At 43.0% G+C, this 26,998-nt stretch overlaps 1 protein-coding gene across 7 annotated transcripts in view; it reads left to right on the top strand.

The window, feature by feature from the left end:
- Positions 1-26,155, top strand: part of ARMH3 (armadillo like helical domain containing 3) — a 170,133-nt gene extending 143,978 nt beyond the window's left edge. For 4 of the 7 annotated variants that reach the window (XM_046654251.1, XM_046654249.1, XM_046654250.1 and 1 more), the window contains 2 exons: positions 21,789-21,905; positions 24,422-26,155. In XM_046654251.1, the coding sequence (XP_046510207.1) occupies positions 21,789-21,905; positions 24,422-24,514 (210 nt within the window). In that variant the 3' untranslated portion in view covers positions 24,515-26,155. Of the gene's footprint in view, positions 1-784; positions 828-933; positions 1,013-3,662; positions 5,309-14,040; positions 14,526-21,788; positions 21,906-24,421 lie in introns of those variants that run through there. The other 3 variants (XM_046654253.1, XR_006887570.1, XM_046654252.1) reach the window with 3 other exon arrangements.
- Positions 26,156-26,998: the final 843 nt, after the last annotated feature.

Here is a 26,998-nt window from a genome sequence, read left to right as displayed (position 1 = left end):
TGTTAGGGGCCCTGGGTGGCATCTATCACTTAAGAACATCTAGGTGGAAGCACAGAAAGATCTTGGGGAAATATCTGAAGAACTTCAAGGCTTATGAGGAAAATGGAGCCTAATACGCCAGCTTTGGAATTGTTGGCCCTTGGTGTGCTAGTAAATGTTTAACAACTGGTAGATGGGGCGAGTGGTGGGAAGGGGGCTGATTTGTAGTGTTGGGTGTGAATGCTCCTACCATGGCTACCAATGTAATTGAAGCCAAGTGGATCTCACAGTGCTTGGAAATTTAACAGTCGGCTCTCACAGGACAAGTACGTATGAGCCAGCTCCAGCACACCACTGATTGTTGAGGAACACTTGGAGAGGGGAGCTGTAAAGCTTGAGGCAGAGCTTTCTGAGTGGGAGGCGAGTGTGGTTCACTTTCCCCGTGGGAGCACCTACATAAAGTTCTCCTCAGGGCAGCTTTGGATCTCCAACAGGGCAATTGAGGCCTCTGAGCAGCTCACTCTGAGAGCCCCTGTGATGTTTCCTCATCTTAGAACAGGGCCTTAACCACCATTTAAGACAGCCTTGGCGGAGACATATGCTGGAGAGCTGAGATTTAAGACTCCCACGATAGCCATAACTCAGTTTCCTGTACTCGGCAGCATGTTTTTCTACAACAGCCTGTAGTTTTGCACTGCCTCTCTGTAGCCCTGAGTGATTGTTGCTGTGGGAACTCTTATTGAGTGCAAGCATGTGACACAAGCTTTGGCTGTTTGACCCTGCCTTCTTTGTTGCCTTTGTTTAGATTCTGGCATTTTGGTTGACCTGTTCGACAGAAAAAAAGTTTGGTAAGAGTTGTTTGTTCACTGAATTCACTAAATCAGGAAAGAGGGAGAGGCAGAGGGATTTTCCTATAAGCTGCTTAACCTCGAAAATCAACTTTATGTTATATAGGGCATCTTGAGGAGGTCCACATAAGACAGTCAGCTGATATGTGCTGCTAGGATGGCCATTCTCTTACTTGGACCAGGAGGTAAGCTGTATTACCAGAGATAGAGGAGAGAGTATCTTGGATTTTATCTCCCCCAGATAGGGAAGAATGTATCTTGGATTTAAAAAGGACATAAGTAGATAAAAGGAAAGGAACAACTAGTAGATTTTGAGCTAGGCACTTTTACTTAATTTACTTAATTCTTACATCAGCTATTTGGGGTAGGTGTAATTATCCTCAATTATAGATGAGGATGCTAAAGAAACTAAGTAATTTGTCCAGTGTCACATAGCTATTAGTGGTAAAGCCATAATGTGAGCTGAGGTTTGTCTGACTCTAAAGTTTGAGCTTTTTCCATTTCATCAGGCCGGGGCATGTGGAGAACCTGAGCTTTTCAGATATTCTGAAGGAAGAGGCAAGTCAGGGACAGAACAGTGGAGGGAGAAGCAGGGAGAGTGAAGATAACAGGCCTCATTCCTGGGGGATGGGGAAGGGTCCTGGTTTGGGAAGGGCCCATTCAGTTGAGGAAGGGAAGTAGTGAACAGGGCCCTGGAGAATTTGCCTGCCAGTTAGGCAGAAACGCCTAAGTAGAGGCTCCTGGTAGAGTATGGTAACTTTGTTAATGAGGGAAGAGCCTCTGTTCTGTCCAAGCATGTCAGCAGTATCACTATGAGAAATAAAGCTTTTATGAACACCAGAGGAACATGGCAACTTTTTAAAAAATGTTTTTATTTGTTTCTTTTAATAGATAATATGTTTGGGTCAAAATCTAAAAGGTAGCACACTGAATTTAAATTGTTTTTAAAGTAGTATGGTCATGTGCCACATAAGGATGTATCGATCAGTGATGGATCACTTATACAATGGTGATCTCATAAGATTAGTACCAAAAAGCCTAGGTGTGTAGCAGGCTATACCATCTATGTTTCTGTAAGTATTCTCTATGATGTTCTCATAATGACAAAATCACCTAACGACACCATTCTCAGAACGTATCCCCATCGTTAAGCAACACGTGACTGTACCATTTTTGTTAAAAAACAAAACAAAATGAAGACTCTCAAAATTAATGTCCCACAGCCAAGCTAGATGAATGCAGAGGTCACTGGTGAAGAGCTCGGCTTATTATTCATCTCTGCCATTGTCAGTATTTTCTCCAATTAGGTATGAATTTTGAAGTGCCCATCATATAAACTTCTGGTCTTCCTTGGTCAGGCCTCATTGCCAGTGAAGCTTCATTGGCATTGCCTAGGAGGAACAGTGTTGGAGCTTGTAGGAATTCCAGTAGGTGTCAGCTTTTCAAGAGGTTACAGGAGGCAACAGCCCTTGCATTCTTGGTTTAACCCAAGAAGGATCCTTTTTCCCAGTTATTAGATGAGAAGGTACAGATAGGACTTCCCTCTTAGGTTTGCTTTTTAGCTACCTCCTTCCTTTGAAATAGATCTTTGGGAACTTTTGTTTTATTTCGCTGCAACTTCTTCCCCAGGAAGTAGCTCAAAACTCTATGAGGTATGCTCAGAAGAGCATGTTTTGTCACTGTGGTAACATCAGAGTCAGAAGTGTTGCTATGCAAACTTTTATCTCTGTTATGAACTGTGTTAATTGGAAATGTTTTTGCCAAGTACCATAACAGCACTTTGACCTTTCACAGTGATACTGCTGAAAGGAAGTTGTGATCTTAAAAATGATCCACCCAGCTAGAATGGAAACTGTGGATAGCCTACAAATGGGATTTCTTTTAAAGAATTCTGCCTTTTCGGCAGGGATAGATAAATGAGGCCTGGCAGGGAGGCAGAGACTCCCCGTCGAATTGCCCATGAGTTAGGAGCAGAGGCGGTGTTTTCTGTCTCCCTCCCTGAGATGTGATATGTTTCCAAGGAAAGAAACCTCAGGTGGGGAGGACAGAGACATCTGCCTGTTGGTTTGAGTTGGGTAGAGTGTCCCACCTGCAGTAAGCCATAGGGAAGGAGAAGGCCTGGTGCGATATTTGTGTGTCATGTTTCCCCCACTCCCATTACCTTAGCTGCCTATTAGTGTGATTGCGTGCCTTGCTTGTACCAGGTAAGGACCTGGGCATGTTGGGTCTGTAATTACTGCCAAGAAAAGCTTCACAAGGAGTGTCTAGGGCTTTAACCAAATAAAGTCAGGGAGGTGGGGCAACTGCCCAGGGAAATTAAAGAAAGTCACTGTCACCACTCCTTTCGCCAACTGATGGCCTCTCATTAATCACCCACTGTGAGGTTCATTATCTGGTCCACCTTCCTGAAGGGCAGAGCCTGTCTGTCAGATCAATAAATCTCAGAACAGTGGAGAGCCCTTTGGTAGTAGGCTTGAAAGACATGGATGGACTGGGAGAACTGGCCAACTAAATTGGTTCTGAAATTGAGTTTGGTCCTGAAGTATACTTCTGCATATTATATGCAGGGTGGCTGTATAGAGGAAACAGTTACCTTTTAAAAGGTCATCATCCTTTTTTAGCCTAAGAGATTTGTGTCCACCTTTTGGATCCTTGTTTCCTGAAACGATTATATTGGATGATTGTGCCCTGGAGAGATGCTCAGTTTATCTTGGATAGAAGGTCACTGTAAGCACCTAGTGGAGGGAGGGATGCTCACTCAATAGGGTCTGATTTTGTTATCAGATTGCTGTTTGTTCTAGTTCCTGTGTCATTGGCTTGTTTACTTTTTTCCAGCCGCTTTGAACGAAAGTATCCTGAATAAGAACCAATTCTTGCCTCCCAAGGAAGCTCTCTGAACCTGATTTGGTGTAAGAATTCTCTGCTTCTGAGTGTCCTTGGTTAGTGCAATAAGGCAAGGAATGGGTGTCCTTGCTTCAAGTTCCCCAGGTTATTTCTTTTCTGTGTAAAAGTACAGAAGTATGTGCTGTGTGCGAAGCCAGGGGCTGTAAAAATGCAAAAATCATACCTGCCCTTGAAGACTTCAGAATATAAGAATCAGGACTACTACTTTCTTGCTTACACCTTTGCCCGTGTGCTCTCTTGTAGACCTCCCCAAGCTGATGTATTTGGTTTGCTTGCAGCCCCACTTGACCCTTTATAAACTTAAGAGGGACAGATACCCTGTTCTCCTTATACTGTAGTGAAATATTGCCTCATTATAAATCCATAAATGGTTGGCTGATGACCCTTATTTGGAGTGAGTTTCCACAAGGAGAGCCATGATTATCTCATATCTTTCATCCCTGCCTTAGTTTCAAAGAGGCAAAAAGAAGAACCTTCATTAGATGCCCTTGGTAAAGGCAGGACCCTGTGAGTTCCTGAGCTTGGCAAATGTTTGAGTTGGTCAGAATGTCCAGGAAAGTACACCCACTTTGAAAAAACCTCATGTGGCTGGTGCCTGGCAAAAAATTATTCCAAACACTGTTGATTGCTACCTGGCGTCCATTTAATTTGTCAGGGAGGATTGCCAGGGGTGAAGGAATGGAGAGGAGGAGGACAATGAGGGGAATCCTTGGCATTGTTGAAATACTAAGAATTCCTAGGTTAGAGTTACTGATATATCAGCCTGAATCGTTCTTGCCCCAGCCAAAAATGGAATAGTTAGACCAAAAAAGATATAAGCTTACTGCCATAGCCACGCATCTTTTTTTGACTAGTTATGATTTATTGGACTTATTTTTTATTTAACTTTATTGAGGTGTAATTAACATACAATAAGATATATTTATGTAACCTCCACCACCACTACTACCACGGCAAGGTAAAGAACATTTCCATCACCCAAAAAAGTTCTCTTTTGCAGCCAGTCTTATCCTTGAGTCTGGGCCCTGGGCAACCACTCATGTGATTTCTGTCACTATAGGTTAGATTTGTCTTTTATAGAATTTCACATAAATTCGTACAATATGTGCTCTTGTGTCTGAGATTCATCCACATTGTGACACTCCTAGGTATTTACCCAAGAGAAATGAAAATATGTGTCCACCCAGAGACTTGTGCACAATGTTCATAGTGGTGTTATTCATGATACCCCAAAACTAGAAACAACCTAAATGTTTATCAGCAACTGAATGGATGAACAAAATGTGATATGGCCATACAATGAAGTATTATTCAGCCATAAAAAGGAATGAATTACTGATAATGCTACAGCATGAAGACTCATGAAAACATGTGCGAAGTGAAAGAAGGCAGTCACAAAAGACCACGTATTACATGATTCCGTTTATTTGAAATGTCCAGAATAGGCAAATCTATAGAGGCAGAAAATAGATTAGTGGTTACTTAGGGCTGAGGTTGGGGAACAGGGTGGAGAGTGACTGCTAATGGGTTTGAGGTTTTTGGAGTTGAGGAAAATTTTCTAAACTTAGATCATGGTGATAATTGCACAACTATGTGAATATACTAAAACCATTGAATTGTACACTTTAAATGTATGAATTTTATGGTATGTAAATTATGTCAATAAAGATGTTTAAAAAAAAAAGAAACTACCAAACTTTTTTCAAAAGTGTTTGTACCATTTTTCATCCCAATGGACAGTGACTAAGAGTTTCAACTATTCTACATCTTTTTCACACTCGGACTTCTGAGTCTTTTTAATTTTAGGCATTCTAGTGGGTATGCAGTGCTTTTGTTACACTGCATACATTACAATTTTTAAAATTATTAATTTTATTTTGCATGATGACAAATTGAGCAGCTTTCATTTGCTTATTGGCCTTTATGTATCTTCTTTTCTTCCATATCATTTGCCTATTTTTAAAATTTAGTTGTTTGTCTTTTTGTGTGTGTTATTTATGAGTTTTTATATATTTTAGATGCAAGTTCTTTGTCATATATATGTATTGCAAATATTTTCTCCTAGTAAGTGGCTCGCCTTTGCATCTTCTTAATGGTGTTTTTCAAAGTCCAGACATTTTAATGAAGACCAATTTTAATTAAATATTCATGAAGATGAATTTATTAATCTTTTTAATGATCTGTGCCTTTTTGTTTTGCTTAGTAAATCTTTGCCTACTGCTACTTGTGAAATTTTTCGCCTGTTTTCTTCTATACGTTTTATAGTTCTGACTTTTACATTTAGTTCTATGATTTTTTTTTTTAAAAGATTTTCTTTCTTTTCCTTTTTCTCCCCAAAGCTCCCCAGTACATAGTTATATATTCTTCATTGTGGGTCCTTCCAGTTGTGGCATGTGGGACGCTGCCTCAGCCTGGTTTGATGAGCAGTGCCATGTCCGCGCCCAGGATTCGAACCAACGAAACACTGGGCCGCCTTCAGCGGAGCATGCGAACTTAACCACTCGGCCACGGGGCCAGCCCCAATGATCTGTTTTAAGTAAATTTTTTTTGTATGGTAAGAGTAAATGCTCATTCCGCAACCCTCCCCCTCAAATATTTATTTGTTCCAATGTCATTGTTGAAAAGACTATTTTTCCCCCAGTGAGGTACCTTGGCACATTTGTAAAAAATCAATTGACCATATATATGTGGGTCTATTTCTGAAGTATCCGTTCTTTTTTTTTTTTTGAGGAAGATAAGCCCTGAGCTAACATCTACTGCCAATCCTCCTCTTTTTGCTAAGGAGGACTGGCCCTGAGCTAACATCCGTGCCTATCTTCCTCTACTTTATATGTGGGACGCCTGCCACAGCATGGCTTGCCAAGCGATGCCATGTCCGTACCCAGGATCCAAACCGGCGAACCCCGGGCCACCAAAGCAGAATGTGCGAACTTAACTGCTGCACCACCACGCCGGCCCCATGAAGTATCGGTTCTTTTCCATTGGTCTATATGACTAAATGTATGCCCCACAATGTCTTGATTATTGTAAGTCTGTAGTAAATCTTGAAATCAAATAATATAAATCCTCTAATTTTGTTCTTTTTAAAAATTGTTTTGCAGATTCTAGGTCTCTTGCATTTCCATATAAAATGTAAAATTTGCTTGTCCGTTTATACAAAAGAAGCCTGCTAAAATTTTGATTGGAATTGCATTAACACTGTAGATCAACTTGGGGGAGAATTGACACTTTAACAATATTGTTTTCAAATCCATGAACATAGTATATCTCTCCGTTTATTTAGATCTTGTAAATTTTCTCATCAGTGTTTTGTAGTTTTTTAGCATATTGTTTTACACTATTTTGTTCAGTCTATCCCTGAATATTTCATTTTTTTATGTTACATAATGGTAGTCCTAATTTTGATTTCCAGTTGTTTTTTGCTATTGTACAGAAACATAATTTTTTTTTTGAGGAAGTTGAGTCCTGAGCTAACATCTGCTGCCAATCGTCCTCTTTTTGCTGAGGAAGGCTGGTCCTGAGCTAACATCCGTGCCCATCTTCCTCTACTTTATATGTGGGATGCTTACCACAGCATGGCTTGCCAAGCGGTGCCATGTCTACACCCGGGATCCAAACCAGTGAACCCCGGGCCGCTGAAGGGGAACTGCGCACTTAACTGCTGAGCCACCAGGCCGGCCCCAGTGACTGATTTTTTAGTATTAATCCATCCTTACATTCCTGGGATAAACCTGTCTTGATCATGATACAGTGTTTATTTTATATATTACAGAATTTGAGTTGCTAATATTTTCTTGATTACTTTTGTGTCAGCGTTTATGAGGGATATTAGTTCATAGTTTTCTTGTGATGTCTTTGTCTGGTTTTGCTATTAGGGTAATGCTGCTCTATAAAATGAGTTGGAGAGTTTATCTTCATTTTTAAAAGTGTTTATGTAGGATTAGTATTAGTTCTTGCTTAATGATTAATAGAATTCATCAGTGAAGGCATCTGGGCCTAGAGTTTTCTCTCGGAAGAATTTTTACCCAACATTTTATTATGAAAAATTTAAAACATACAGTAAAGTTGAAAAAATTGTATGGGGAATACCAATATAACCACCACCTAGATTCTGTCATTTACATTTTTCTATACTTTATCACATATCTGATCCATGGGATGAATCTCCATCAACCCATCTGACTTTTTTACACATTTCAAAGTAAATTGCATATATTGTTATACTTCTCTGGGGAGCATTTTAATTATTAATTCAATTTCTTTAATAGATTTAGGGATAGACAGGTTTCCTACTTGTTCTTGGGCCAGTTTTAGTAATTGCTGTCTTCAAGGAAATTACTCATTCATATAGGTTGTTGAGTTTATTGGCATAAATTGTTCGTAATACTCTCTTTTTTCCTTTAAATGCCTATAGGATTTATCATTCATGATATGGATAATGTGTGTGTTTTCCCTTTTATTCTTGATCAGTCTGGCTAGAGGTTTATCAATTTTATTAATTTTTTCAAAGAATCAGCTTTTAGTTACATTAATTTTTTGTTTTCTATTTCATTAATTTATATGATTGTTATTTCCTTCTTTTCTTTTTCTCGCTGCTTTTTTTCTCCCCAAACCCCCCCAGTATATAGTTGTATATTTTAGTTGTGGGTCCTTCTAGTTGTGGCATGTGGGATGCCGCCTCAATGTGGCCTGATGAGTGGTGCCATGTCTGAGCCCAGGATCCGACCTGGCAAAACTCTGGGCCGCCGAAACGGAGCACACGAACTTAACCACTTGGCCATGGGGCCGGCCCCTGTTATTTCCTTATGTTACTTTGGTTTAGTTTGCTCTTTTTCTCTAATTTTTTAAGGTGGAAACTTAGATCATTGATTTTAATTCTTGTTTTCTAATATATCAATTTAGTGCCATATATTTCCCCTGTGTTAGCAACATCCCACAAATCTTGCTATGCTGTTTTCGTTTTCATTCAGTTCAAAATATTTTCTCATTTCTTTTATGATATTTAGAAATATGTTTTTCATTTCCATTATTTGGAGATTTTTCAGATAAATTTCTGTTATTAATTTCTTCTTTTTTTCTTTTTTTGTGAGGAAGATTGGCCCTGAGCTAACATCTGTGTCAGTCTTCCTCTGTTTTGTATGTGGGATGCCACCACAGCATGGCTTGATGAGCAGTGTGTAGGTCTGTGCACAGGATCTGAACCCATGGATCCCAGGCTGCTGAATTGGAGTATGCAAACTTAACCATTATGCCACTGGGCCAGCCCCTATTATTAATTTCTTAATTCCCTGATAGGCAGAAAATATACTCCTTGTGATTTCAGTCCTTTTAAATTTACTAAGATTTGTTTTTTGGTCCAGCATATGATCTGTCCTGTTGAATGTTCTATGTGCATTTTAAAAGAATATGTATTCTGCTGTTGTTGAGTAGAATTTTCTATAAATGTCTTTAGGTCGAGTTGATTGGTAATGTTTAAATCTTCCGTCTTTACTGATTTTCTGTCTGTGTTTTCTGTCAGTTATTGAGAGGACCATTGAAACCTACAACTGTAATAATAGACTTTTCTATTTCAGTTCTGTCAGTTTTGCTTCACTCAAAATTTTGAAGCTTTCTTATTAGATGCATATACATATAGAATTGTCTTCTCAATGAACCGACCCCTTTATCATTATGAAATTTCACTCTTCATTTTTAAATTTTTTTAAAAAGATTTAACTTTTTTCCTTTTTTCTCCCAAAGCCCTCCGGTACATAGTTGTGTATGTTTTAGTTGTGGGTCCTTCTAGTTGTGGCATGTGGGACGCCACCTCAGCGTGGCCTGATGAGCAGTGCCATGTCCGCACCCAGGATCCGAACTGGTGAAACCCTGGGCCGCAGAAGCAGAACTCAACCACTCGGCCACAGGGCCGGCCCCTCACTCTTTATTCTTGATGACATTCCTTGTTTTGAAATCTCCTTTGTCAGATATTAATATAGCCATTCTACTTTCTTTTAATTAGTGTTTATATAGCATATCTTTTTCGATCTTTTTATCTTCAGCCTATCTGTGTCTTTGTATTTTAGGTGGATCCCTTTTAGTTTGGTCTTTTTTTTTTTTTAAAGATTTTATTTTTTTTCCTTTTTTCTCCCCAAAGCCCCCAGTACATAGTTGTATATTCTTCGTTGTGGGTCCTTCTAGTTGTGGCATGTGGGACGCCACCTCAGCGTGGTTTGATGAGCAGTGCCATGTCTGGGCCCAGGACCTGAACCAACGAAACACTGGGCCGCCTGCAGCGGAGCGCACAAACATAACCACTCGGCCACGGGGCCAGCCCCTAGTTGGGTCTTGATTTTATATCCAGTCTGACAAGCTCTGCCTTTTAATTGGAGTGTTACATTTAATTTATGTATCAATATGGCTGAGTTAAAATCTGCCATCTTGCTCTTTTCTTTTTCTGTCGTCTGTTTTTTATTTTTTTTTTCTTTTTCTGCCTGCTTTTGGATTAACTTAGTATTTTTTAGTATTCTATTTTATGTCCACTATTGACTTTTTTAGCTATACCTCTTCATTTTATTTTTTTACTGATTGTTCTAGAGTTTACACAATATACATCTTTAACTTATCACAGTGTACCTTCAAAATAATGTCATATGACTTCACGTAACATGTAATAACATAGTAATAGTGTATTTCCATTTGCCCCCCTCTGGTCCTTTGTACCAGTGTTGTCAAACATTTTTCTTCTGGGTTTGTTATAAATTTCACAATACATTATTGTTATTTTTTCCTTTAAAGAGTCAATTATCTTTTTGCTCATTTTAAAATTTATGTAAAAGTATTTTATATTTACCCATGTATTTACCATTTCCAGTGTTCTTTATTCCTATTTAGAGATCCAGATAATGTGATTTTCCTTCTGCCACAAGAAATTATTTTCACATCTCTTGTATTATAGGACTGTTGACAATACATTCTCCAGATTGTTTGAAAAGGTCTTTATTTCACCCTCATTTCTGAAGAATGTTTTGCTGGATGTGGGCTTCGAGTTTAACAGTATATTTTTCTTTTGGCACAGAGATAATTCCATTGTTTTCTGGCTTGCATAATTTCTGACAAGAAGTGTGAATTCTTATCTTTGTTCCTCTGTATGTAATGTTGTTTTTTCCTCTGGCTTCTTTTAGTATTCTCTCTTTAACACTGATTTTTAGTAGTGTATTGTGATGTATGTTGTATCTTCCATTTTGCTACTTATTATGTTCATGGTTGTCATTAAATACTTGAACATATTTATAATAAATGTCCTTGTTGCTAATCTCATCATCTATTTCTGGGTCTATTTCTATAGAAATAGATGTTTCTCTTGGTTATAAGTCACATTTTTCTTCTTCTTGACATGTCTGGTAATTTTTTATTGGATACTGGACATTGTGAATGTTATGTAGTTGAGTGCTGGATTTTGTTGTCTGTTTTAAATAGTATTGGACTTTATTTAGGAAGGCAGGTAATTATTTGTGGAGCTGCATGATCCTTTTGAAACTTTGTGTGTGTGTGTGGTGATCTTTATGGAGATATAATTGGCATACAGCACTGTATAAGGTTAAGGCGTACAACATAATGACCTGACTTACATATATTGTGAAATGATTACCACAGTAAGTTTAGTCAACATCCATCATCGCATATAGATACCAAAAAAAAAGAAAAAGGAAAAAAATGTCTTTTTCCTTGTGATAAGAACTCTTAGGATTTATTCTCTTAACAACTTTCAAATATACCGTACAGCAGTGTTAACTGTAGTCATCATGTTGTACCTCACATCCCCAGTACTTACTCATCTTATTACTGGAAGTTTATACCTCTTGATCACCATCATCCATGACACTTCTTTTAAGTGTTTATTTGGGTAGGTGTAAAGTAGCTTTTACTCTAGGGCTAGTTTAGTTCTCCTGTTAAGGTGGGACTGTTCTAGCATCTCTTTCGAATGCCCTAGGTATTCGACAGGTGCTTTTCATTCTGGCTGATCAAAATTTGAACCCTTCCCAGTCCTGCGTGAGCTCTGAGAATTGTTCAGCTTACAGATCCTCAGTCGTTTTTTTGTCCAGCCTGGTTGAGTTTTATCCTACACATGTAATCCTTATTAGCAGCATATTCAATGGAAATATTATGCAAATTTCTGAAGGTCTTTTCTTTGCCTAACTCCCTCCTCACTGGTAATCTGCCTCACAAGTTTCAGCCGCCTCTGCCTCCCCAAACTCCAGTGTGTCTCCTTAGCCCAGCAGGACCTTCATGCTCACCTTTTCTTTCTCTCAGGATTCCTGTCTTCCACTGCTTGTTATCCAGTGTCTGAAAAGAGTCCTTTCTTTCTTTTTTTTTTTTTTTAAAGATTTTATTGTTTTCCTTTTTTCTCCCAAAGCCCTCTGGTACGTAGTTGTGTATATTTTAGTTCTGGGTCCTTCTAGTTGTGGCATGTGGGACGCTGCCTCAGCATGGCCTGATGAACAGTGCCATGTCCGCGCCCAGGATCCAAACTGGCAAAACCCTGGGTCACCAAAGCAGAGCGTGTGAACTTAACCACTTGGCAATAGGGCTGGCCCCAAGAGTTCTTTCTTTCCTAGTTCTCGGTTACCCTATCATGACTGGAAGTGGAAGTCCTGAACTTCTTTAGAATATTACAGTATACCCAGAGTTACCTAGTTGAATTTTTTTTAATTTCACACACTTTTCAGAGAACCTTTCCATGCATTCACTATTCATATATGTTGTCCCATTTTACTTCATTCTCTTTCTTCCTTCCTGTTTTTTAGAGCACTAAAGGGGAGAATTTTAAATGGATATTGGCAACAGTATATATAGTGAGCATTTTAATATTGTTTTTAAGATAATTCACTAAAAGGTCTCTCTTCCCTTTCCCCTTTTTTCCCTCCTATTCTTGCACCCAGGTCCTAGCCTTACATTTATTATTTACAAAAGCTTGACCCTCAAATCTCAAAACAACAAGGACAATTGAAACATGAAGCTCTGAGCAGCTGATACTTTGTCCTTTTAACTGCTTGGTCACTAGGCCTCTTTTTAGGCCATGTCCATCTGGACGCGGACCAAGCTTTGTCCTGTATAGAAGAAGGTTAAACAGACTGCATTTGAAGGAAACTAACAGTCTTCTCAGGGTACTAGTTACCTTGGAGCTCATGAATCTAATTGTTTCTTCTCCTTGTCTCCTGAGATGCAAATCTATTGGTTACTTGTTGGTAGGCAAACGTGTGCTAAAAATAGCTCAGCAAGTCTTTGAACCTGGCTATTCAAAGATTACTGTGTTATATTTGCTTAGATTGTTGTGGACAGTTATCTAATAAGTACACTGCACAGTTGAGCTGAATTTGTGCAGTTGAAATTGGTGGCTAAATTGAACACACCTCAGAAGGGCATTTCAGAATGGATCAAACCTGATTTCTGAGAAATTGAAACTATAGATTGTGTGTTTGGGGAGTAAAGTGACATTTGTTCCCACCCTTTCAACCTTTTGCTGATCTTTTGTGCAGGACTTGTTTTTTCAGCATCAGGGCTGAGCCTGAACAATTTGCCCTTCGGTGATATCCCCTGATGGAGTGAGCCTAAGCTGTCAGTGCCAGAGTCACAGACCTGTCAGAGCTAATGGCCCTCTCTGCAGCTGCTGTCTCAGGGGCCCTGCTATGCTGGCGGAGAACTTTGCACTCAGAATTAGCTGACACAGTAACGCAAAGTGGAGGAGGTGGTAGACAACATGGAAGAGACTTTAGATTTCTTGATTTTCCCCATCTTAAAAGGTGTGACACCATTTCAACCAGGCAGCCCATTCACTTGTCAGTTTTGCAGCCGATGCCAAACCACACTTAGCACTACGGGCTCAACCCTGTATGTGGTCTGGGTGTGCCCTTCCATGGTGGTTTATCTGGAGTCTCCATTTTGCTTATTAGCTCCTTAAAGGCAGGATCGGCTCTGAGGGCTTTAGAAGCCTATCAGAGTGCTGAGAACAGTGCTCAGTGTGCTGTAATGGGCTAACTCTAATCTTACCGTGTGACTCTGAGGAGAAATTCCTTTCCTTTTTTGGCCTGAGTGTTACTAAATTAGTCCACAAGCATGTTGAATGTTTACTGTTTCTTAGGATTCTTTTAGGCATTGTGGAAAATCTATAATATGACACTGAGTTGCTTCCTTCAGGGTGCTGAAAATCTAGCTGTGACATAATTTCAGTGAGGAAATCAGTAGTGATAACATGTCTCTTTCTCCAGGAGAGGGCCTGCCACTCTGCCTGTTAATGCGCAAACCCTAAAGCAGTGTGTTCTTTCCTCCACAGGAAATCCCTCGTTGGGAAGCCTGCAGAAGACAGATCTCTTCCAGAAAGTGGGGGAGGGGAGAGTTTGCTCATTTATGGCAGGGGTTGGAATTTCAGGTCCTAAAAAGCAATTATTCATGGAGTCATATTAAAATGAAAGAGAACAATAATAATAATAGCGATGGTTGTTAAGCACTTTCTGTGTGTTAAGCAGTATGCTTGGTACTCTGTATACATTGCCTTATTTAATCCTCACAACCTGCACTATATGATAAACATTACTATTATTCCCATTTTACAGATAAGGAAACTGAGGCTCACCCAGCTCCACCCTGCTAGTAAATGGTGGATCTAGGATATGGGTCCAGGTGGGTTGACTCTAGAGCCATACTCTGAATTACGTTATCTTGAAAATTATTAGCTATTGGTTGAAACTTTTTCAGAGCCCAGGCACAACAGACCCCATAGTGACCCATCAGGTCTTTACTTAGAGAACATCTTTGTAGTGCTTCTTGTTTAGTTTCAACTAGTGCTGAATTTGGAAGAATAAATATGGATTATGGAGGAAGAAGAATTGATTTTTTGCTTCTCTGTTACCAGAATTCCCCTTCCAAGCTGTCCAACATCAGACAACCACTTAAGTGCTGAGAATGCCAGTGGCAGGCTGTCCTTAGACTGGTGAAGTTGCAGGGTTGAGGACAGATCTTTATTGCTTCTGGGAGAAAAGAGGGTTGTTCCTCTTTGGAAGACACATAACTGGTTCTGGGGAGGTCTGATTTTGGGAAAGTAGAAGAAAGATAGGAGGCTAGATAAGGTCCTTTCAGAGAAAATGAAAGATCAGATCTCTCATTTCTCTTCAGTCTCTTGCCAAAACTTACAGAGCATTTCAGCCCTATAACAATCCAGAGAAGGGAGTTAGGCAATGCTCTGAGTAGGTCATTCTCCTTTTTATAGGGAAGGGTGTTTTCCTTTGAGTTTGAGGAAGGTTGCTGGGTATTAGAAGGAAAAAGGTTTCAGCCTTCCTGGCTGAGAAATGGCCTATTTGACTTCTGTTCCTCCATGGACGATGGGAGAGAGACTTCAGTCTGCGTTTACCATAAAAACTATCTGCAGCTATTTGGACCTTCTCTCCTCTCTAGCAGTCCATTTGCCACTGACCATTATTGAAAGCCTACTCTGTGCTCAGCACTCTTTTAGAGATGGGACATTATGCTAAAGCAGTGAACAGTTTAGAGGGGTGGCATGGGGAGGAAGCCTGATTATTCAGACTTCCTTGGGTCTGTGGGCACCAGGACAGGTTTGTCTCAAATCGGAACCACTGTGAGCGATGAACTTCATTTCCCAACAACTTGCCATGGACAAAACTCTTTCATTATTCCTCATCATCATCTTGCAGAATAAGCAGTACCTGATCAGTTCCCCCTAACTGATGAGAGAAGCAAAGGCAGTGTTCAGACTTATGCCTGGTGATGCTCTGGTTTGTGGTTTCTGAGCTCCCTCAGGCTGCTCTTTCCTACTGTGTGGAAGAAATAGGGACAAAAAATATTCTCTAACTAGTGGATAAACATCTGAAATAGAGTAAATGGCCAGAGTCCAGTGGGGGAGATAGATGGAGATTATCATGAAAATCCTCTAAAAAGCCTTCATCTTCTTTCCTCCTTTTAATTACTATATCTGTTTCAAATCATCCAGAGATTAATTTTTCTATGATTAGTGGTTCGGCAGAGTTAAAGCAGAATGGCATGGAAGTGAGAACAGAGTGATTGCCATCTCTTTTGGAGAGTGGAAAATTGGCCTTGAGGTATGAGCATTCATTGTACAATTATGCGTCCCTTAATAATGGGGATACTTTCTGAAAAGTGCATCGTTAGGTGATTTCGTCCTCTTGTGAACATCATAGAGTATACTTATGGAAACATAGATGGTATAGCCTACTACACACCTAGGCTGTATCAGGTACTAATGTTATGAGACCACTGTCATATATGTGGTCCATCATTGACTGAAATGTGGTTATGTGCATAACTGTAGAAGGGATTCATTGAATCCTTTTAACACCCCACCCCAAGCCTGGAGACCATCTGGTGGCTGTGGCCAAAGAGGCCCAGTTGAAGATTAAAGACCTTCGAATTTCAAGCTTCTAAATAAGTATTAAGCAATTAAATAGCAACCAAAACCAGATTTTGCTGATGAGCTTGCAGTGGTCTGTAAAGTTTACACCAACTACAGGAGGGCTGAGCAGGGTTCTTCAGCTGCTACTGCTGGAAATTGACAAGCCCTGGAGGACCTGGTAGTCATTACAGCTCAAAAATCAAACCAGGGGCTGACCCAGTGGCATAGTGGTTAAGTTCATGTGCTCCACTTCGGTGGCCTGGGATTCGCTGGTTTGGATCCTGGGTGCAGACTTACACACTTCTCATCAAGCCATGCTGTGGTGGCATCTCACATAGAAGAACTGGAAGGACTTACAACTAGGATATACAACTATGTACTGGGGCTTTGGGGAGGCAAAAAAGAATAAAAGGGGAAGATTGGCAACAGATGTTAGCTCAGGACCAATCTTCCTCACCAAAAAAAAAAAATCAAACCATGCCTTCACTGAGTTACCTTCCCAGTTTTCCACAAATCATGCTTCCCACTTCCTAGGAGTGAGTTTGAATTCCTTGAATGTTTGTTCTCTGAAAGATCAAGTTTAGCCTAGAAACTCAGTAACCAGGTTAGACTAGTCTGCCAATACAGAAAGAGCACTGGATTGGGAGTCAGAAAACTCTGTGGTCTAATCCCAGCTTTGTATCCTCAGGCAATTTAGTCTTCCTGGATATCTGTTTCTTCATCTGTGAAAGGAAAGCCATGGATTAGGAAGGTGATTCCAAAGGTTCCTTTCTTTGAAGAGCTTTATTTCTATGCTCTTTAAAGGAAGAACTATTATTTCTATAGTTCTGTCCCTATGGTAACACTTTGGCAAAAAGAGATATGGTTGCCTTCTGAGTCACTATCCTCAGATGTTAGTGATGACTCCAGACCCTCCTGGCCACTGTTTAACCACCGGATTCATCTTATTTGAATACATCAAATACTTTCTGTTTCCATTTTTCCTCTTTCTTTTCAGCTTAGTAACCTTCATTCTTTTGGCACATTCTATTTGCTAGATCCTATGATTTATATTTTTATATTTATTTTATATATTACTTATGATATTCATAATATAATAAAATATGATGATGATGATGACTATTTTACAGATAAAGTATAGCTCAGACAGGTCAAGGTCATATAACTAGTATATGATGGTGCCATGATTTGAACCAAGGTTTCTCTAATTCCATATTCTCGTTCCATCATGTCCCACTGCGATCTTGATAGATTCCATGTTTCCTATTTTTAGGAAGTCTCAGTAAGTTTCTCTGTTGCTCTCTTGTGGTTTCATGCTCATCTGGCAGCCTGACCTCTAAGGAAGGCCATTACATGTTGCCCTTGTTAGGAGTGAGCTGGTGGCAGCCTTACATACTCTCCCCAAACAGGTTATACTGTAAACATCGGTTCACATTGAGAAGAAGGTAATGAACACAAGCTTGCTGTCAGGTCATCTTTTATTACTTAGTTGTCCCCTAATTCTCATTCTTCTGGGAATTCAGTCCAACAGAGATTTGTGACTAAGCAATTTTTTAGGCACAGGGCAAAGCCCTCTGGCATCAAGATTGGATAGCCGTTGCAGGAACTTTTCCAGGTTGGTGATTCTCCTTTGCTGCTATCTTTAGGCTAGAAGTTATTTCCCATTTGAAAGGTTCTGCTAAAATAAAATGGAGCGCAGACTACTGGATAGTCTTTGGGGAATGCCTGTCGTGGGTACTAGGGAAAGGGAGTGTGTGTGTATATCTGAAACCTCATCAGCAATTTTGAACTAACTTTGTGCACAGGGATCTCTCATGTTCCTGATCCTGATGTGGCCAAAAGCCTCACAACCTGTATCATGCAAGGCCAGCCTCTGTGGGCATCTCTGCTCAGTTTTTCTTTAGTATAACCTGTATTCCTGGGGCCATCCCTGTGGTGTGGTGGTTAAGTTTGGTGCGTTCCATTTTGTTGGCCTGGGTTTGCGGGTTCAGATCCCAGCTGTGGAGCCACACCACTCATCAGCCATTCTGTGGCAGCAACCCACATATAATGTGGAGGAAGATCGGCACAGATGTGAGCTCAGGGCTAATCTTCCTCAGCAGAAAAAAAAACCCCACCCAAAACCTGTATTCCCTTGCACTACCAAGATTGTTAAGGTTGGCAGTAGGTACTGGGCATTCTTTGACTTCTGGCTGATGCATTGCAGTTACACTCAGGACAGTGGGGTCATTTTGGGAAGCTGGCTTTCATACGAATCGAGAAATTAGGTTTCCTGTTCACCAGAATCTGCCATAGGCTCAATAAAGATGTAAAAGGCCCTAACTCCTGGCTCATGGTTAGAACTATCTGGGGACAAGCAGAACTACCAGATGCCTTTTGTCACTAGAAGGAAGCTTTTATGATAAAATTAGTAACCATTTATTGACTGTTCGTTATGTGCCAGACAGTGGACAGTCATCTCATTTCATCCTCACATCAACCTAATGAAGTGTTATCCCCATTTTACAGATAAGGAAACTGAGGCTCAAAGAGATTAAGTAATGTGTATAAGTTTACATAGCTAATTAGTGGTCTATCTGGGACCGAAATTCGGTTCTCTCTGACCTAAAAGCCGATGTTAGGCCCTCCTTCTCTAGAGACCTCAGAGGAGGGGTTTAGGTCCTCCTCCCACCCCAATAGTTTTTTCTTCCCTCACCTGAGGCAACGTATTTATTAGGGCAACGAAGAGGGCATAGGATCTCTGAAGCTGAGACTATTTGTGTCTTCCACTAAAATCCAGAAGATGTTCCTTTGTAGTGAAGAATCATTTACGTACATAGAATATTTGGGATAGTTTGAAATAGATGGTACTTCCTGGGCTGTGAAGACCGTTACTCTTGAGTCCAAGGAGCTGTCTAGGTAGCTGTGTAGCCATTGAGATGATAATATTTTCATCAATTGTATGTTACTTTCAGCAACTCAAAACTTTTATTGCCTTATCATTTTAGGGAGGTGAGTTCAAGTTCCGTTTTATAGAGAGAAAGGCTGAGGCTCAAAGAGGTTGGGTTAGTAGGAGTGGGACTCCCAGTTTAGTTCTCTTTCTATCAGGCCCCTTGCCAAGAGCCAGGTTCCTGTCTACTGAGGGTCACAGGTGGGAGTGTAAGGATTCCTTAGAGCACATGTGGCTTGTAGGTGATTTACTGACTTCGGAGCTACCTTGGGCTGAGGTGGTGGGCATGGTTCTAGGAAACCCTCAAGCCCAACAGCTGATGAAAGAAGGTGGGCTTGTGCTTGGGAGATAGACTGCTACCTGATGTATTAGGGAGGGATCTCAGCCTAGGACGTGCCTTTGGACTTGCTAGGAATCCAGAGACTGAGGCTGCAAACTATGGTGAAACCTAAGGCCTTTAGGCACAAGGGCTCTGGGAGATTGCCCTCTGCCTACGTGCTGTCCTTGCCACCTCCCAGGCCAGTGATGAGTGTGAGGCCCAAATGGGACATGTTCCTAAAGTCTGAAGCTTCAGAAAGCAGCTTTTCCAGACTAGGAAAGTAGCCTCAGTGCTCTGAAATCTCAAAAGGGCTAGGACCCAGACCTGGGCTTAGAATGTTTTCTTCTTTTGGGATTTAAGAGAAATGATGAGGGCAGGAGATGGCAGAGGCTGGATGAACTGAAGGGCAACTTTCTACTGGGTAAAAGAGGAAGAAAGGTCCGGGGTGAGGAGAGCCTAGGTCATGCACTAAGTCCAGCCAGGCCTCTGGTTTCCTTCCAAGGAGCTCAGAGGCCTTCTCTGCTTTCACCTTCCTGCAAGAAACTGAACTAAGCTGTTCTGGCAGAAGCCAACTTTACTGGGAGAGGAGAAATCCCTGCTCTGAGTGAGATCCTAAACCTTCTACTCTGCTCTGGCAGGAGGAGAAAGCCCAGGTAGGTGATCAAGGCAGCTTGACCTAAGGCCTGAGACTCTCAGGATGTAGTCACTCTTGACATGCTGCACTTTTTTCTCAGAAATTGGCTTTAGCATGGTATTTGTCTTTTGGCACCTGACATCCTTCAGGGAAAGCTGAGGCCAGGTTGCCGAGTCATAGGCATTGGTGAGGCTGTCCAGCGTTCAGGGTTTGAGAAAGCATGTATTCTATTCTGCCTGGTTCCTGGGGGCTGGTTCCGTCTTGGAGGAATTTTGCCTTTTCCTGGGCTTGAGCCATTCACTTCTGAGCCAGGACCTTGGCTGTAGATATTCTAGCCAGGAGCACAGCCCATGTGCATGAGAGGGCCAGATTACTTTGTGTGTGACTGCCGTTGCTGAGTACCAGTCCTCCTGCCAACAAATGGAATTAGAAGCCAAGGAGCCAGCCCATAACAGGGTCTGTAGGACATAGCCAGGCAAAGTGACCTTGAGGATGTCTGGAGGGAAGGAGTCTGAGCCTGGAGCTCGAGCTAGACCTTTGCGTTAGCTGTCCCTTCCCCCCACACTCAGAGACATGAGCCTTCCCTGTATTCTCCATCCATACTCTCTCCTCAGGAATTTTTAGTAGGCAGAAGTGTTTTTACCAAAAGACGTCGTCTTCCCTGGCACAAGACTGGATTGGTGAGAACAGCCCAGAGGCACCTTTGCACCCCTCAGGAGTCCGTTCTCAATCCCTCTGACCAGTCCTGACTGTAGTTTATTCCTTTCACCCATACCTTCTGTTAGAGCTAAGCTTCCCTCATCACTCACTCATTCAAGCTTCCTACTGAATTGGCAGCTCTCCATGACATCATAGACTTCCCTCCCAGACCAGATCAAGTTGTAGAACAGCTGTTATCCAGATTATCAGAGTGAACAGCCATTCCCTCTCCTAATCTCTCCTTTTTGCCCAACTCACTTCCTCTAACTTGATGTAGTGCCTCTTCCCCTAATTATCCTTGCCTTTGGTTCATGGTCTTATAAACTGAAGTCACATCAGGGCTGGCTATGGTAGTCCCTTCTTTTTGGAACCACAGAGATCCAAGGTTCCTAGAGTCAGTGGAAGTATGAATCCCCCCTCCCCCACCACAGAAAGTCAGAGGGAGGCATGGTTGGGGAGAGACCAGTCATCAGAACAAAAGATGAGGTTAGTTCTAGCCTAGTCTAGAAAGTGTCCCTTACACCCTAAGGCTGGGATGCCCAAAAGTTCGATCCAGGCAATGGATAGGAAGACTGAGTTGGCATTGAGAGATGAAAACAAGTGGCAGATGGTGCTGAGGAACATCCTGGGACTTAAAGAAATGTGGTTCCAAGAAAGGGAAAAGGAAGGAGACATTGGCAAAGTCTTACTCAGCAACTGTGACAACCTGGCCAGAGAAAGCTGCGGGATATGGCTGAGAACACATTTATGGTATCAGGATACTGGTGAGCTCTTATACTCACTGTTATGTCACCTCTTATGTTCTTTTACCATACCCAGAGTAAACAGCCTTGGTGGCCAGGCTGGACTGGTCAGGAAAAGTGGGGAATGGAAGAGATTAGAAAGTGGTCCCAGAAACCTAAGGAATTGCTCCCTGTGGCTAGGCTTTTTTATGGGTGATAAGTAGTGAGCAAAGTCTCCTGGGGAGTGTTTCCCTGGACTGAATCCAATTCAGTAGGGCAGCAGGAGGGATGTGGGGGCCAAGTGACCTAAGGTTTGCATGGCCTAAGCCCTGCCTGGCCCTTGACCTCCCCCAGGTGCTGGAGGTAGTGCGAGCCAACTATGATACCCTCACACTGAAGCTGCAGGATGGCCTGGACCAGTATGAGCGCTATTCGGAGCAGCACAAGGAAGCTGCCTTCTTCAAAGAGCTGGTGAGTCTGCCCCATCTCCATCTCTGCCTGTGTTTCCTAGGGGCCTTCTCTAGCCTCTGGGTTCTGCTGTGCAGGTGGGCATCTAGGGAACTACTGCAGTTTGCCGAAGGCTGATGAAATGAGACTTGAGGAGTCTGCTGGGATTGGCTGTGCAACTTCTCTCCCAAAGCAGTGCAGGAGCAGCCAGTGAGAGAAGAAGATATTCCCCAGGGTACTGGTGCCAGGCTGGGAAGTGTGAGAAGCCTGAGGCAGCATTGCCCACCTCTTTTCTGCAGCCATGGAGACAGCCCTTTCACAGCTCCAGCTGGGCCTGGGGTTTGACGTGTGTTCCCAAGGGCAGCTCTGGCTCATTACTCCTTATCCTGTCCTCGGAGCAACTAATGAGAGTACAGTCATGCGTCGCTTAACAACAGGAATACATTCTGAGAAATGTGTCGTTCGGCGATTTCATCATTGTACAAACATAGAGTGTACTTATACAAACCTACGTGGTACAGCCTACTACACACCTAGGCTATTTGGTACTCACCATATGGGACCGTTGTTGTATATGCAGTCCATCATTGACCAAAATGTTGTTATTTGGTGCATGACTGTAATTGATTCTCCTCCTTGTGTAGTCACTTCTTCCTAAATTCCTAACTGGCTCCTGGTCTGAATGCCCTCCCAGTCTAGTTCTCCAGTCTTCACTTCCTATCCCTGCTCTCACTTTTCAATCACTCAGCTTTCTACAGCCCCCACCCTTGGCCGCCTGCAGCCAGTGAGCATTTGCTCTGCCCCCTACTCCACCTCCAGGCCACATCTCCACAGAACTGGACTCTCCCTGTTGATGGTTCCCATCCTGCCCTGTGCTCAGAGCTGCTCAGGAAAAGCTCAGCCTCCTGGTAGTCCTGCCACTCTCCTTGCCTGGTTGTATGCCACCATCCTGGCTTCAGGCTGAGATCAGGACACACAGGCCTCTGTACCTACTGCCCACGTCCTCAGACCTCTCACTGCTGGGGCAGAACTTACATTAGCCCAGCTTCTACTTCCCCATGTGGAGTCGTAATGAAGGTGTTGGATTTAAATCATCTGTCTTTCGCTAAATACAGCCCAACTCTGACCCTGACATGAAATTCCCGGGATTTTGGACTTCCCCAGGGTGAGGAAGATGCTCTAGGGTGAGTTAGTTGGGAACAGGGAAGCCATTAGTGTAAGGAGACAGCAGAGTAGAGTATTTTTATCGGGTGGTCGGCAAGTCTTTTAAGTAGATGTGGGGCAATTACTGGGGGCCAAGACTTAATAAAGAGAGTAAGTTAGTGGAAGATGAAGAGGGTTGTGGAGGAGAGAATTAGAGGACGTCTGTCTCGAGGCTCTCTGGCACTAGCCTCTGCCTTGCTCAGTTCTCCTTATATCTGTACCTCTGAAACAGGGGAGCAAAGAGGATCTGGTCAGGTTTGGAGCTAATGAGCTTGAGCTGCCTGCTGTTTGCCATACTGCCCTTTTCTGCCTAGCGACTTCATTAAGTTTCCCATAGCAAAGCAGAAATTGAAGGAAAGCTCCCTGGACTGTGGGACCCAGGATAGATACACGTTATTTTTCTCATCCCTCCTCTTCTTTGTCTCTCTTACAACATTTACATCTATTTCTCATGAATGAATCTCCTTCTAGAATCTACTGGATTCCTCTTAGAACCCATTCAGAGTAGAGAGCTTGGCCCTCTGACCCCTTCTCCATAAGTCTTTTTCCCTGCTGACACAGGCAAGACTTCCTGCAAGGTTCTCTGTCTGTGGGTAGAAAGCATGTGAGGTGAGCAGTGGGGACACAAAAGAATATACCCGAGACTTTCCTCTAAATTGCGGAGGCATCTTTGTCGTATGGAAACAGTACTGGACTAGGAGTTACTAAACTTAGGTTTTGCCTGGGACTCACTAGCTGTGTGACCTGACCCTGGTCATTAGCCTCCTGGGACCATATTCCTGCCATGTACGCCAGACAAGGGCTACATCTCTAAACGTTCTTTCCAACCCAAAAAAGTAGATAAATACAAAGGGAAAGTGAGGAGACTAGAAACACATCTAAAGAGAGGTAGCTCCAGAGCATGAGTCCTCTGGCTTCAGCTTCTCCTCCTCCACCAGACCACTGACCAGACCAGTCCCCTTTCTGCATGGCCGAGGCAAGGACAAAGACCTTACCTCAGCCCGCTTTCCCTGTCTGTGTTTACTTCTGCCTCTTCAGGTGCTCAGATGCAGATTCTTCAGAAATCAGGGGCTAAGTTATCTCTGATCACTTGATGGATAGCTCTTCTCACATCCACTTTCTATCTCAGCCCCTCTTCTCTTTTTCCCACTATTTCAGAACTGTTTGCTTATTTGCCTACAGGGATGATAGCTGTTAAGGGTTCATTTTCTAAGAGAGAAACTTCTAGCACTGCATCTTGGCCTTATGCCTCAGGCACTGCCCTCTACTGTTTGTAACCAACTCTCTCTTGTTTTCTCTCTGCCTGTGCCCTCCCTCCTTCCTCCACCCTTTCCCAGGTTCGATCCATTAGCACCAATGTCCGGAGAAACCTGGCCTTCCACACACTCAGCCAGGAAGTCCTGCTCAAGGAGTTCTCCACTATCTCCTGAGGCCACACGTACCTGACCAGCCACTGACTGCCCTTACTCATGAGGCTCCTGGGCTGGAGGGACAGGGAGGGGAGAGGGGCCTGTCCCCCAGGTTGGAGAAAAACAGATACCAAGTTCTCTCGGTGATGGCTGCACTTCAGTGGAACTTGGACAGCAGGGGCCAGGAAGGGCAAGCCAGGGATAATCTTATTTGGGGGGATGGGGATGGGTGGGCACAGGGAGAAGCCTTCAAGAAGGGGACTTCCAGGGTGGGCTCCCTGGACACCTCCTCACATTTCCAATTGAGGTTATAAGTTGTGGCTGCTGACTAATTTTCAGGAACTGTTGGGGCAAGCCTTAGGGTGATGCCAACACCCTGAGGGTCAATGGCTCTCCTAGGCTTCTGAAAACAGACTCGGATGTAGCTGGAGCCAATTCTGCTTCCTTTGGGCCTGGGACTGAGCTGGGCTTGAAGTGTCCCCTTGTCGTTAGGACCCTTATCTCAGGCTTAGGGTAGGGTAGGAATGGGATACCTTTTTTCTATTTTCTAAATCCAGAGGTGACTTCTCTAGGAGACTGAAGATTAGAATCCACCCAATGCTCTGCTGTGCAGCCACCACTTTCTGGATTTGCTTCTTGGCACCAGGAGTACCTGTTAGCTTTCTCCTGCCTTCCAACCCATTGACTCGTCAGTACTTATAGAGTCACAACCTTAGCTTTTCATTTTCAATTTGGTTTAAATGGCTTTTGAGAGAGAGAGAGAGAGTGTGTGTGTGTGTGTGTGTGTGTGTGTGTGTGTGTGAAATAAACATTGACAGGTTTTCTGGAGCCCTCAGGTGCCTATTTTGCTGGTTCCCTTTCCAGCAGCTTCCCCACCTCCCCAGCCACCACCTCCTCTGGGAGCCTCTCCTGCCTGTGCTGAGCTCCCCTCCACGTGTTCCACCCCCTCACCCCGGCTGTTGTTTACATCCAGCCTGCCTGAGAATTTCCTCTGGGGTGGAATCTGTTCCTGCTGTGGTCTGGTGCCTGGGAGGGAGAGAACCTGCTGGAGGCAGGGTGCCCTCCATCTGAAAGAGGCCAGGTGAGCGTCATGGAGAGGCCGTTCTGTCTACCTATATTCTGGACGGAGACACAGGCAAGTCTCCTGACCTTTGGGAAGCTGGCCTGTGGTTCCTCCTCTGGACAGCCTCCATGGGACTACTGTAGGCTTTCCCAACCCCACAGCTGCCTCCTAAGTAGCTGCTGCTCTGAGATCCTCCCTTTCTAAAGCACTTTCTAAAGCCCTCAGGATGGCAGGGAGCAAGCAGCACAGGAAGAATCTGGGAGTAAGTGCAGGAATCCAGCAGTGAGAGCAGATCTGGAACCTCCCTGGCTGCTATCCACTTAGCTTCAAATCTCTTTGGGATACTTGCCCTCCTTGGGAACCAGAGTTCTGGCTCCAACATTGAGCAGATGTGCACTAGTTCCAGAGAATCCACTAACATGCTGCCATGTATAGATGTAGATTCTTAAGAAATCAGGGGCTGGGTCATCTCTGATCACTAGATGGATAGCTCAGCCTGGGGCATTTAGTGTTTTCCACAGTGATAAACCTCACAGGAACTGGAGCTGGAAGCTGGTGGCAAGTTGAAGTTATTAAAAGTTGATTTGTATGGGACAGTCTTTTTAGTGTCTTTTTTTCTCCTCTTAATCACTGTTACCCAAGACTTTCTCAAAGACAGAGTTAAGGTAATTTCCTAGGTACTGGTCCTGTCTGGCTAGGGGACCCGTGCCTATCCTTATAGACTCTGCTCCTGACTCTCTTGGCCCTAATGGAAACCACTTCCTCTCAGAGAGTTGTAGCCTCCCTTCCTTCTAGGTGAAAGGAGGGAGAAGAGAGTTTGCTTATCTCCAGACTTGGTGTTGAGGAGGCCAGCCAGGCCATCTGGGCCATTTCTGGATTCCTGCCAGCCTTTCCTATGAAACGAACAAGGGCAGGTCTAGGGCATGCGGCAATAAGTAAAGAACTCCTTGCCCTTCATTTTAAAGGCCCATCTCTTGGCCCATTGACATATACCTATTCTAAGAACTCCAAACAGGAATCCCATCCTCTCCTAGAATTCAACCTCACAAGGAGCTGCCCGTTCTCTGTCCATGTCCCAGCATCTGTGCTAGGTCTGTGGAGGACCCTCTAGAGTCAGGGGAGAGCCAGGAATAGGGCATTGCTTCATAAGACAGTCCTTCAGCTGCTTGTACCCCTTTCATGCTTGAACTCCCACCACAATTCCTGCTGGGTTAATTGAATGAAGTCCTTGGGAAATTAAATGCAATTGAAGAGATTAAATATGCAGGTCAGTTTAGCTGGAGCTTTCAATCTCAGAGGAGCTGCTGGGCAGGCAGGATGACCTGTGACCTGCCACCATGCCTCCAGACCCACCAGTCATTGCTCACGTCCATTCTCATGGTGAGTGGGTGGGCTCTTGGGCTAGGAGCCCGGGAATCATCCTGGGGAAGGTTAGACAAGTA

The sequence above is a fragment of the Equus quagga genome, chromosome 2 (genome assembly GCF_021613505.1).
Source record: "Equus quagga isolate Etosha38 chromosome 2, UCLA_HA_Equagga_1.0, whole genome shotgun sequence".
Classification (NCBI taxonomy): domain Eukaryota; kingdom Metazoa; phylum Chordata; class Mammalia; order Perissodactyla; family Equidae; genus Equus; species Equus quagga.
Note: the sequence above shows the minus strand (reverse complement) of the source record. Positions and strands in the feature narration are given on the sequence as shown.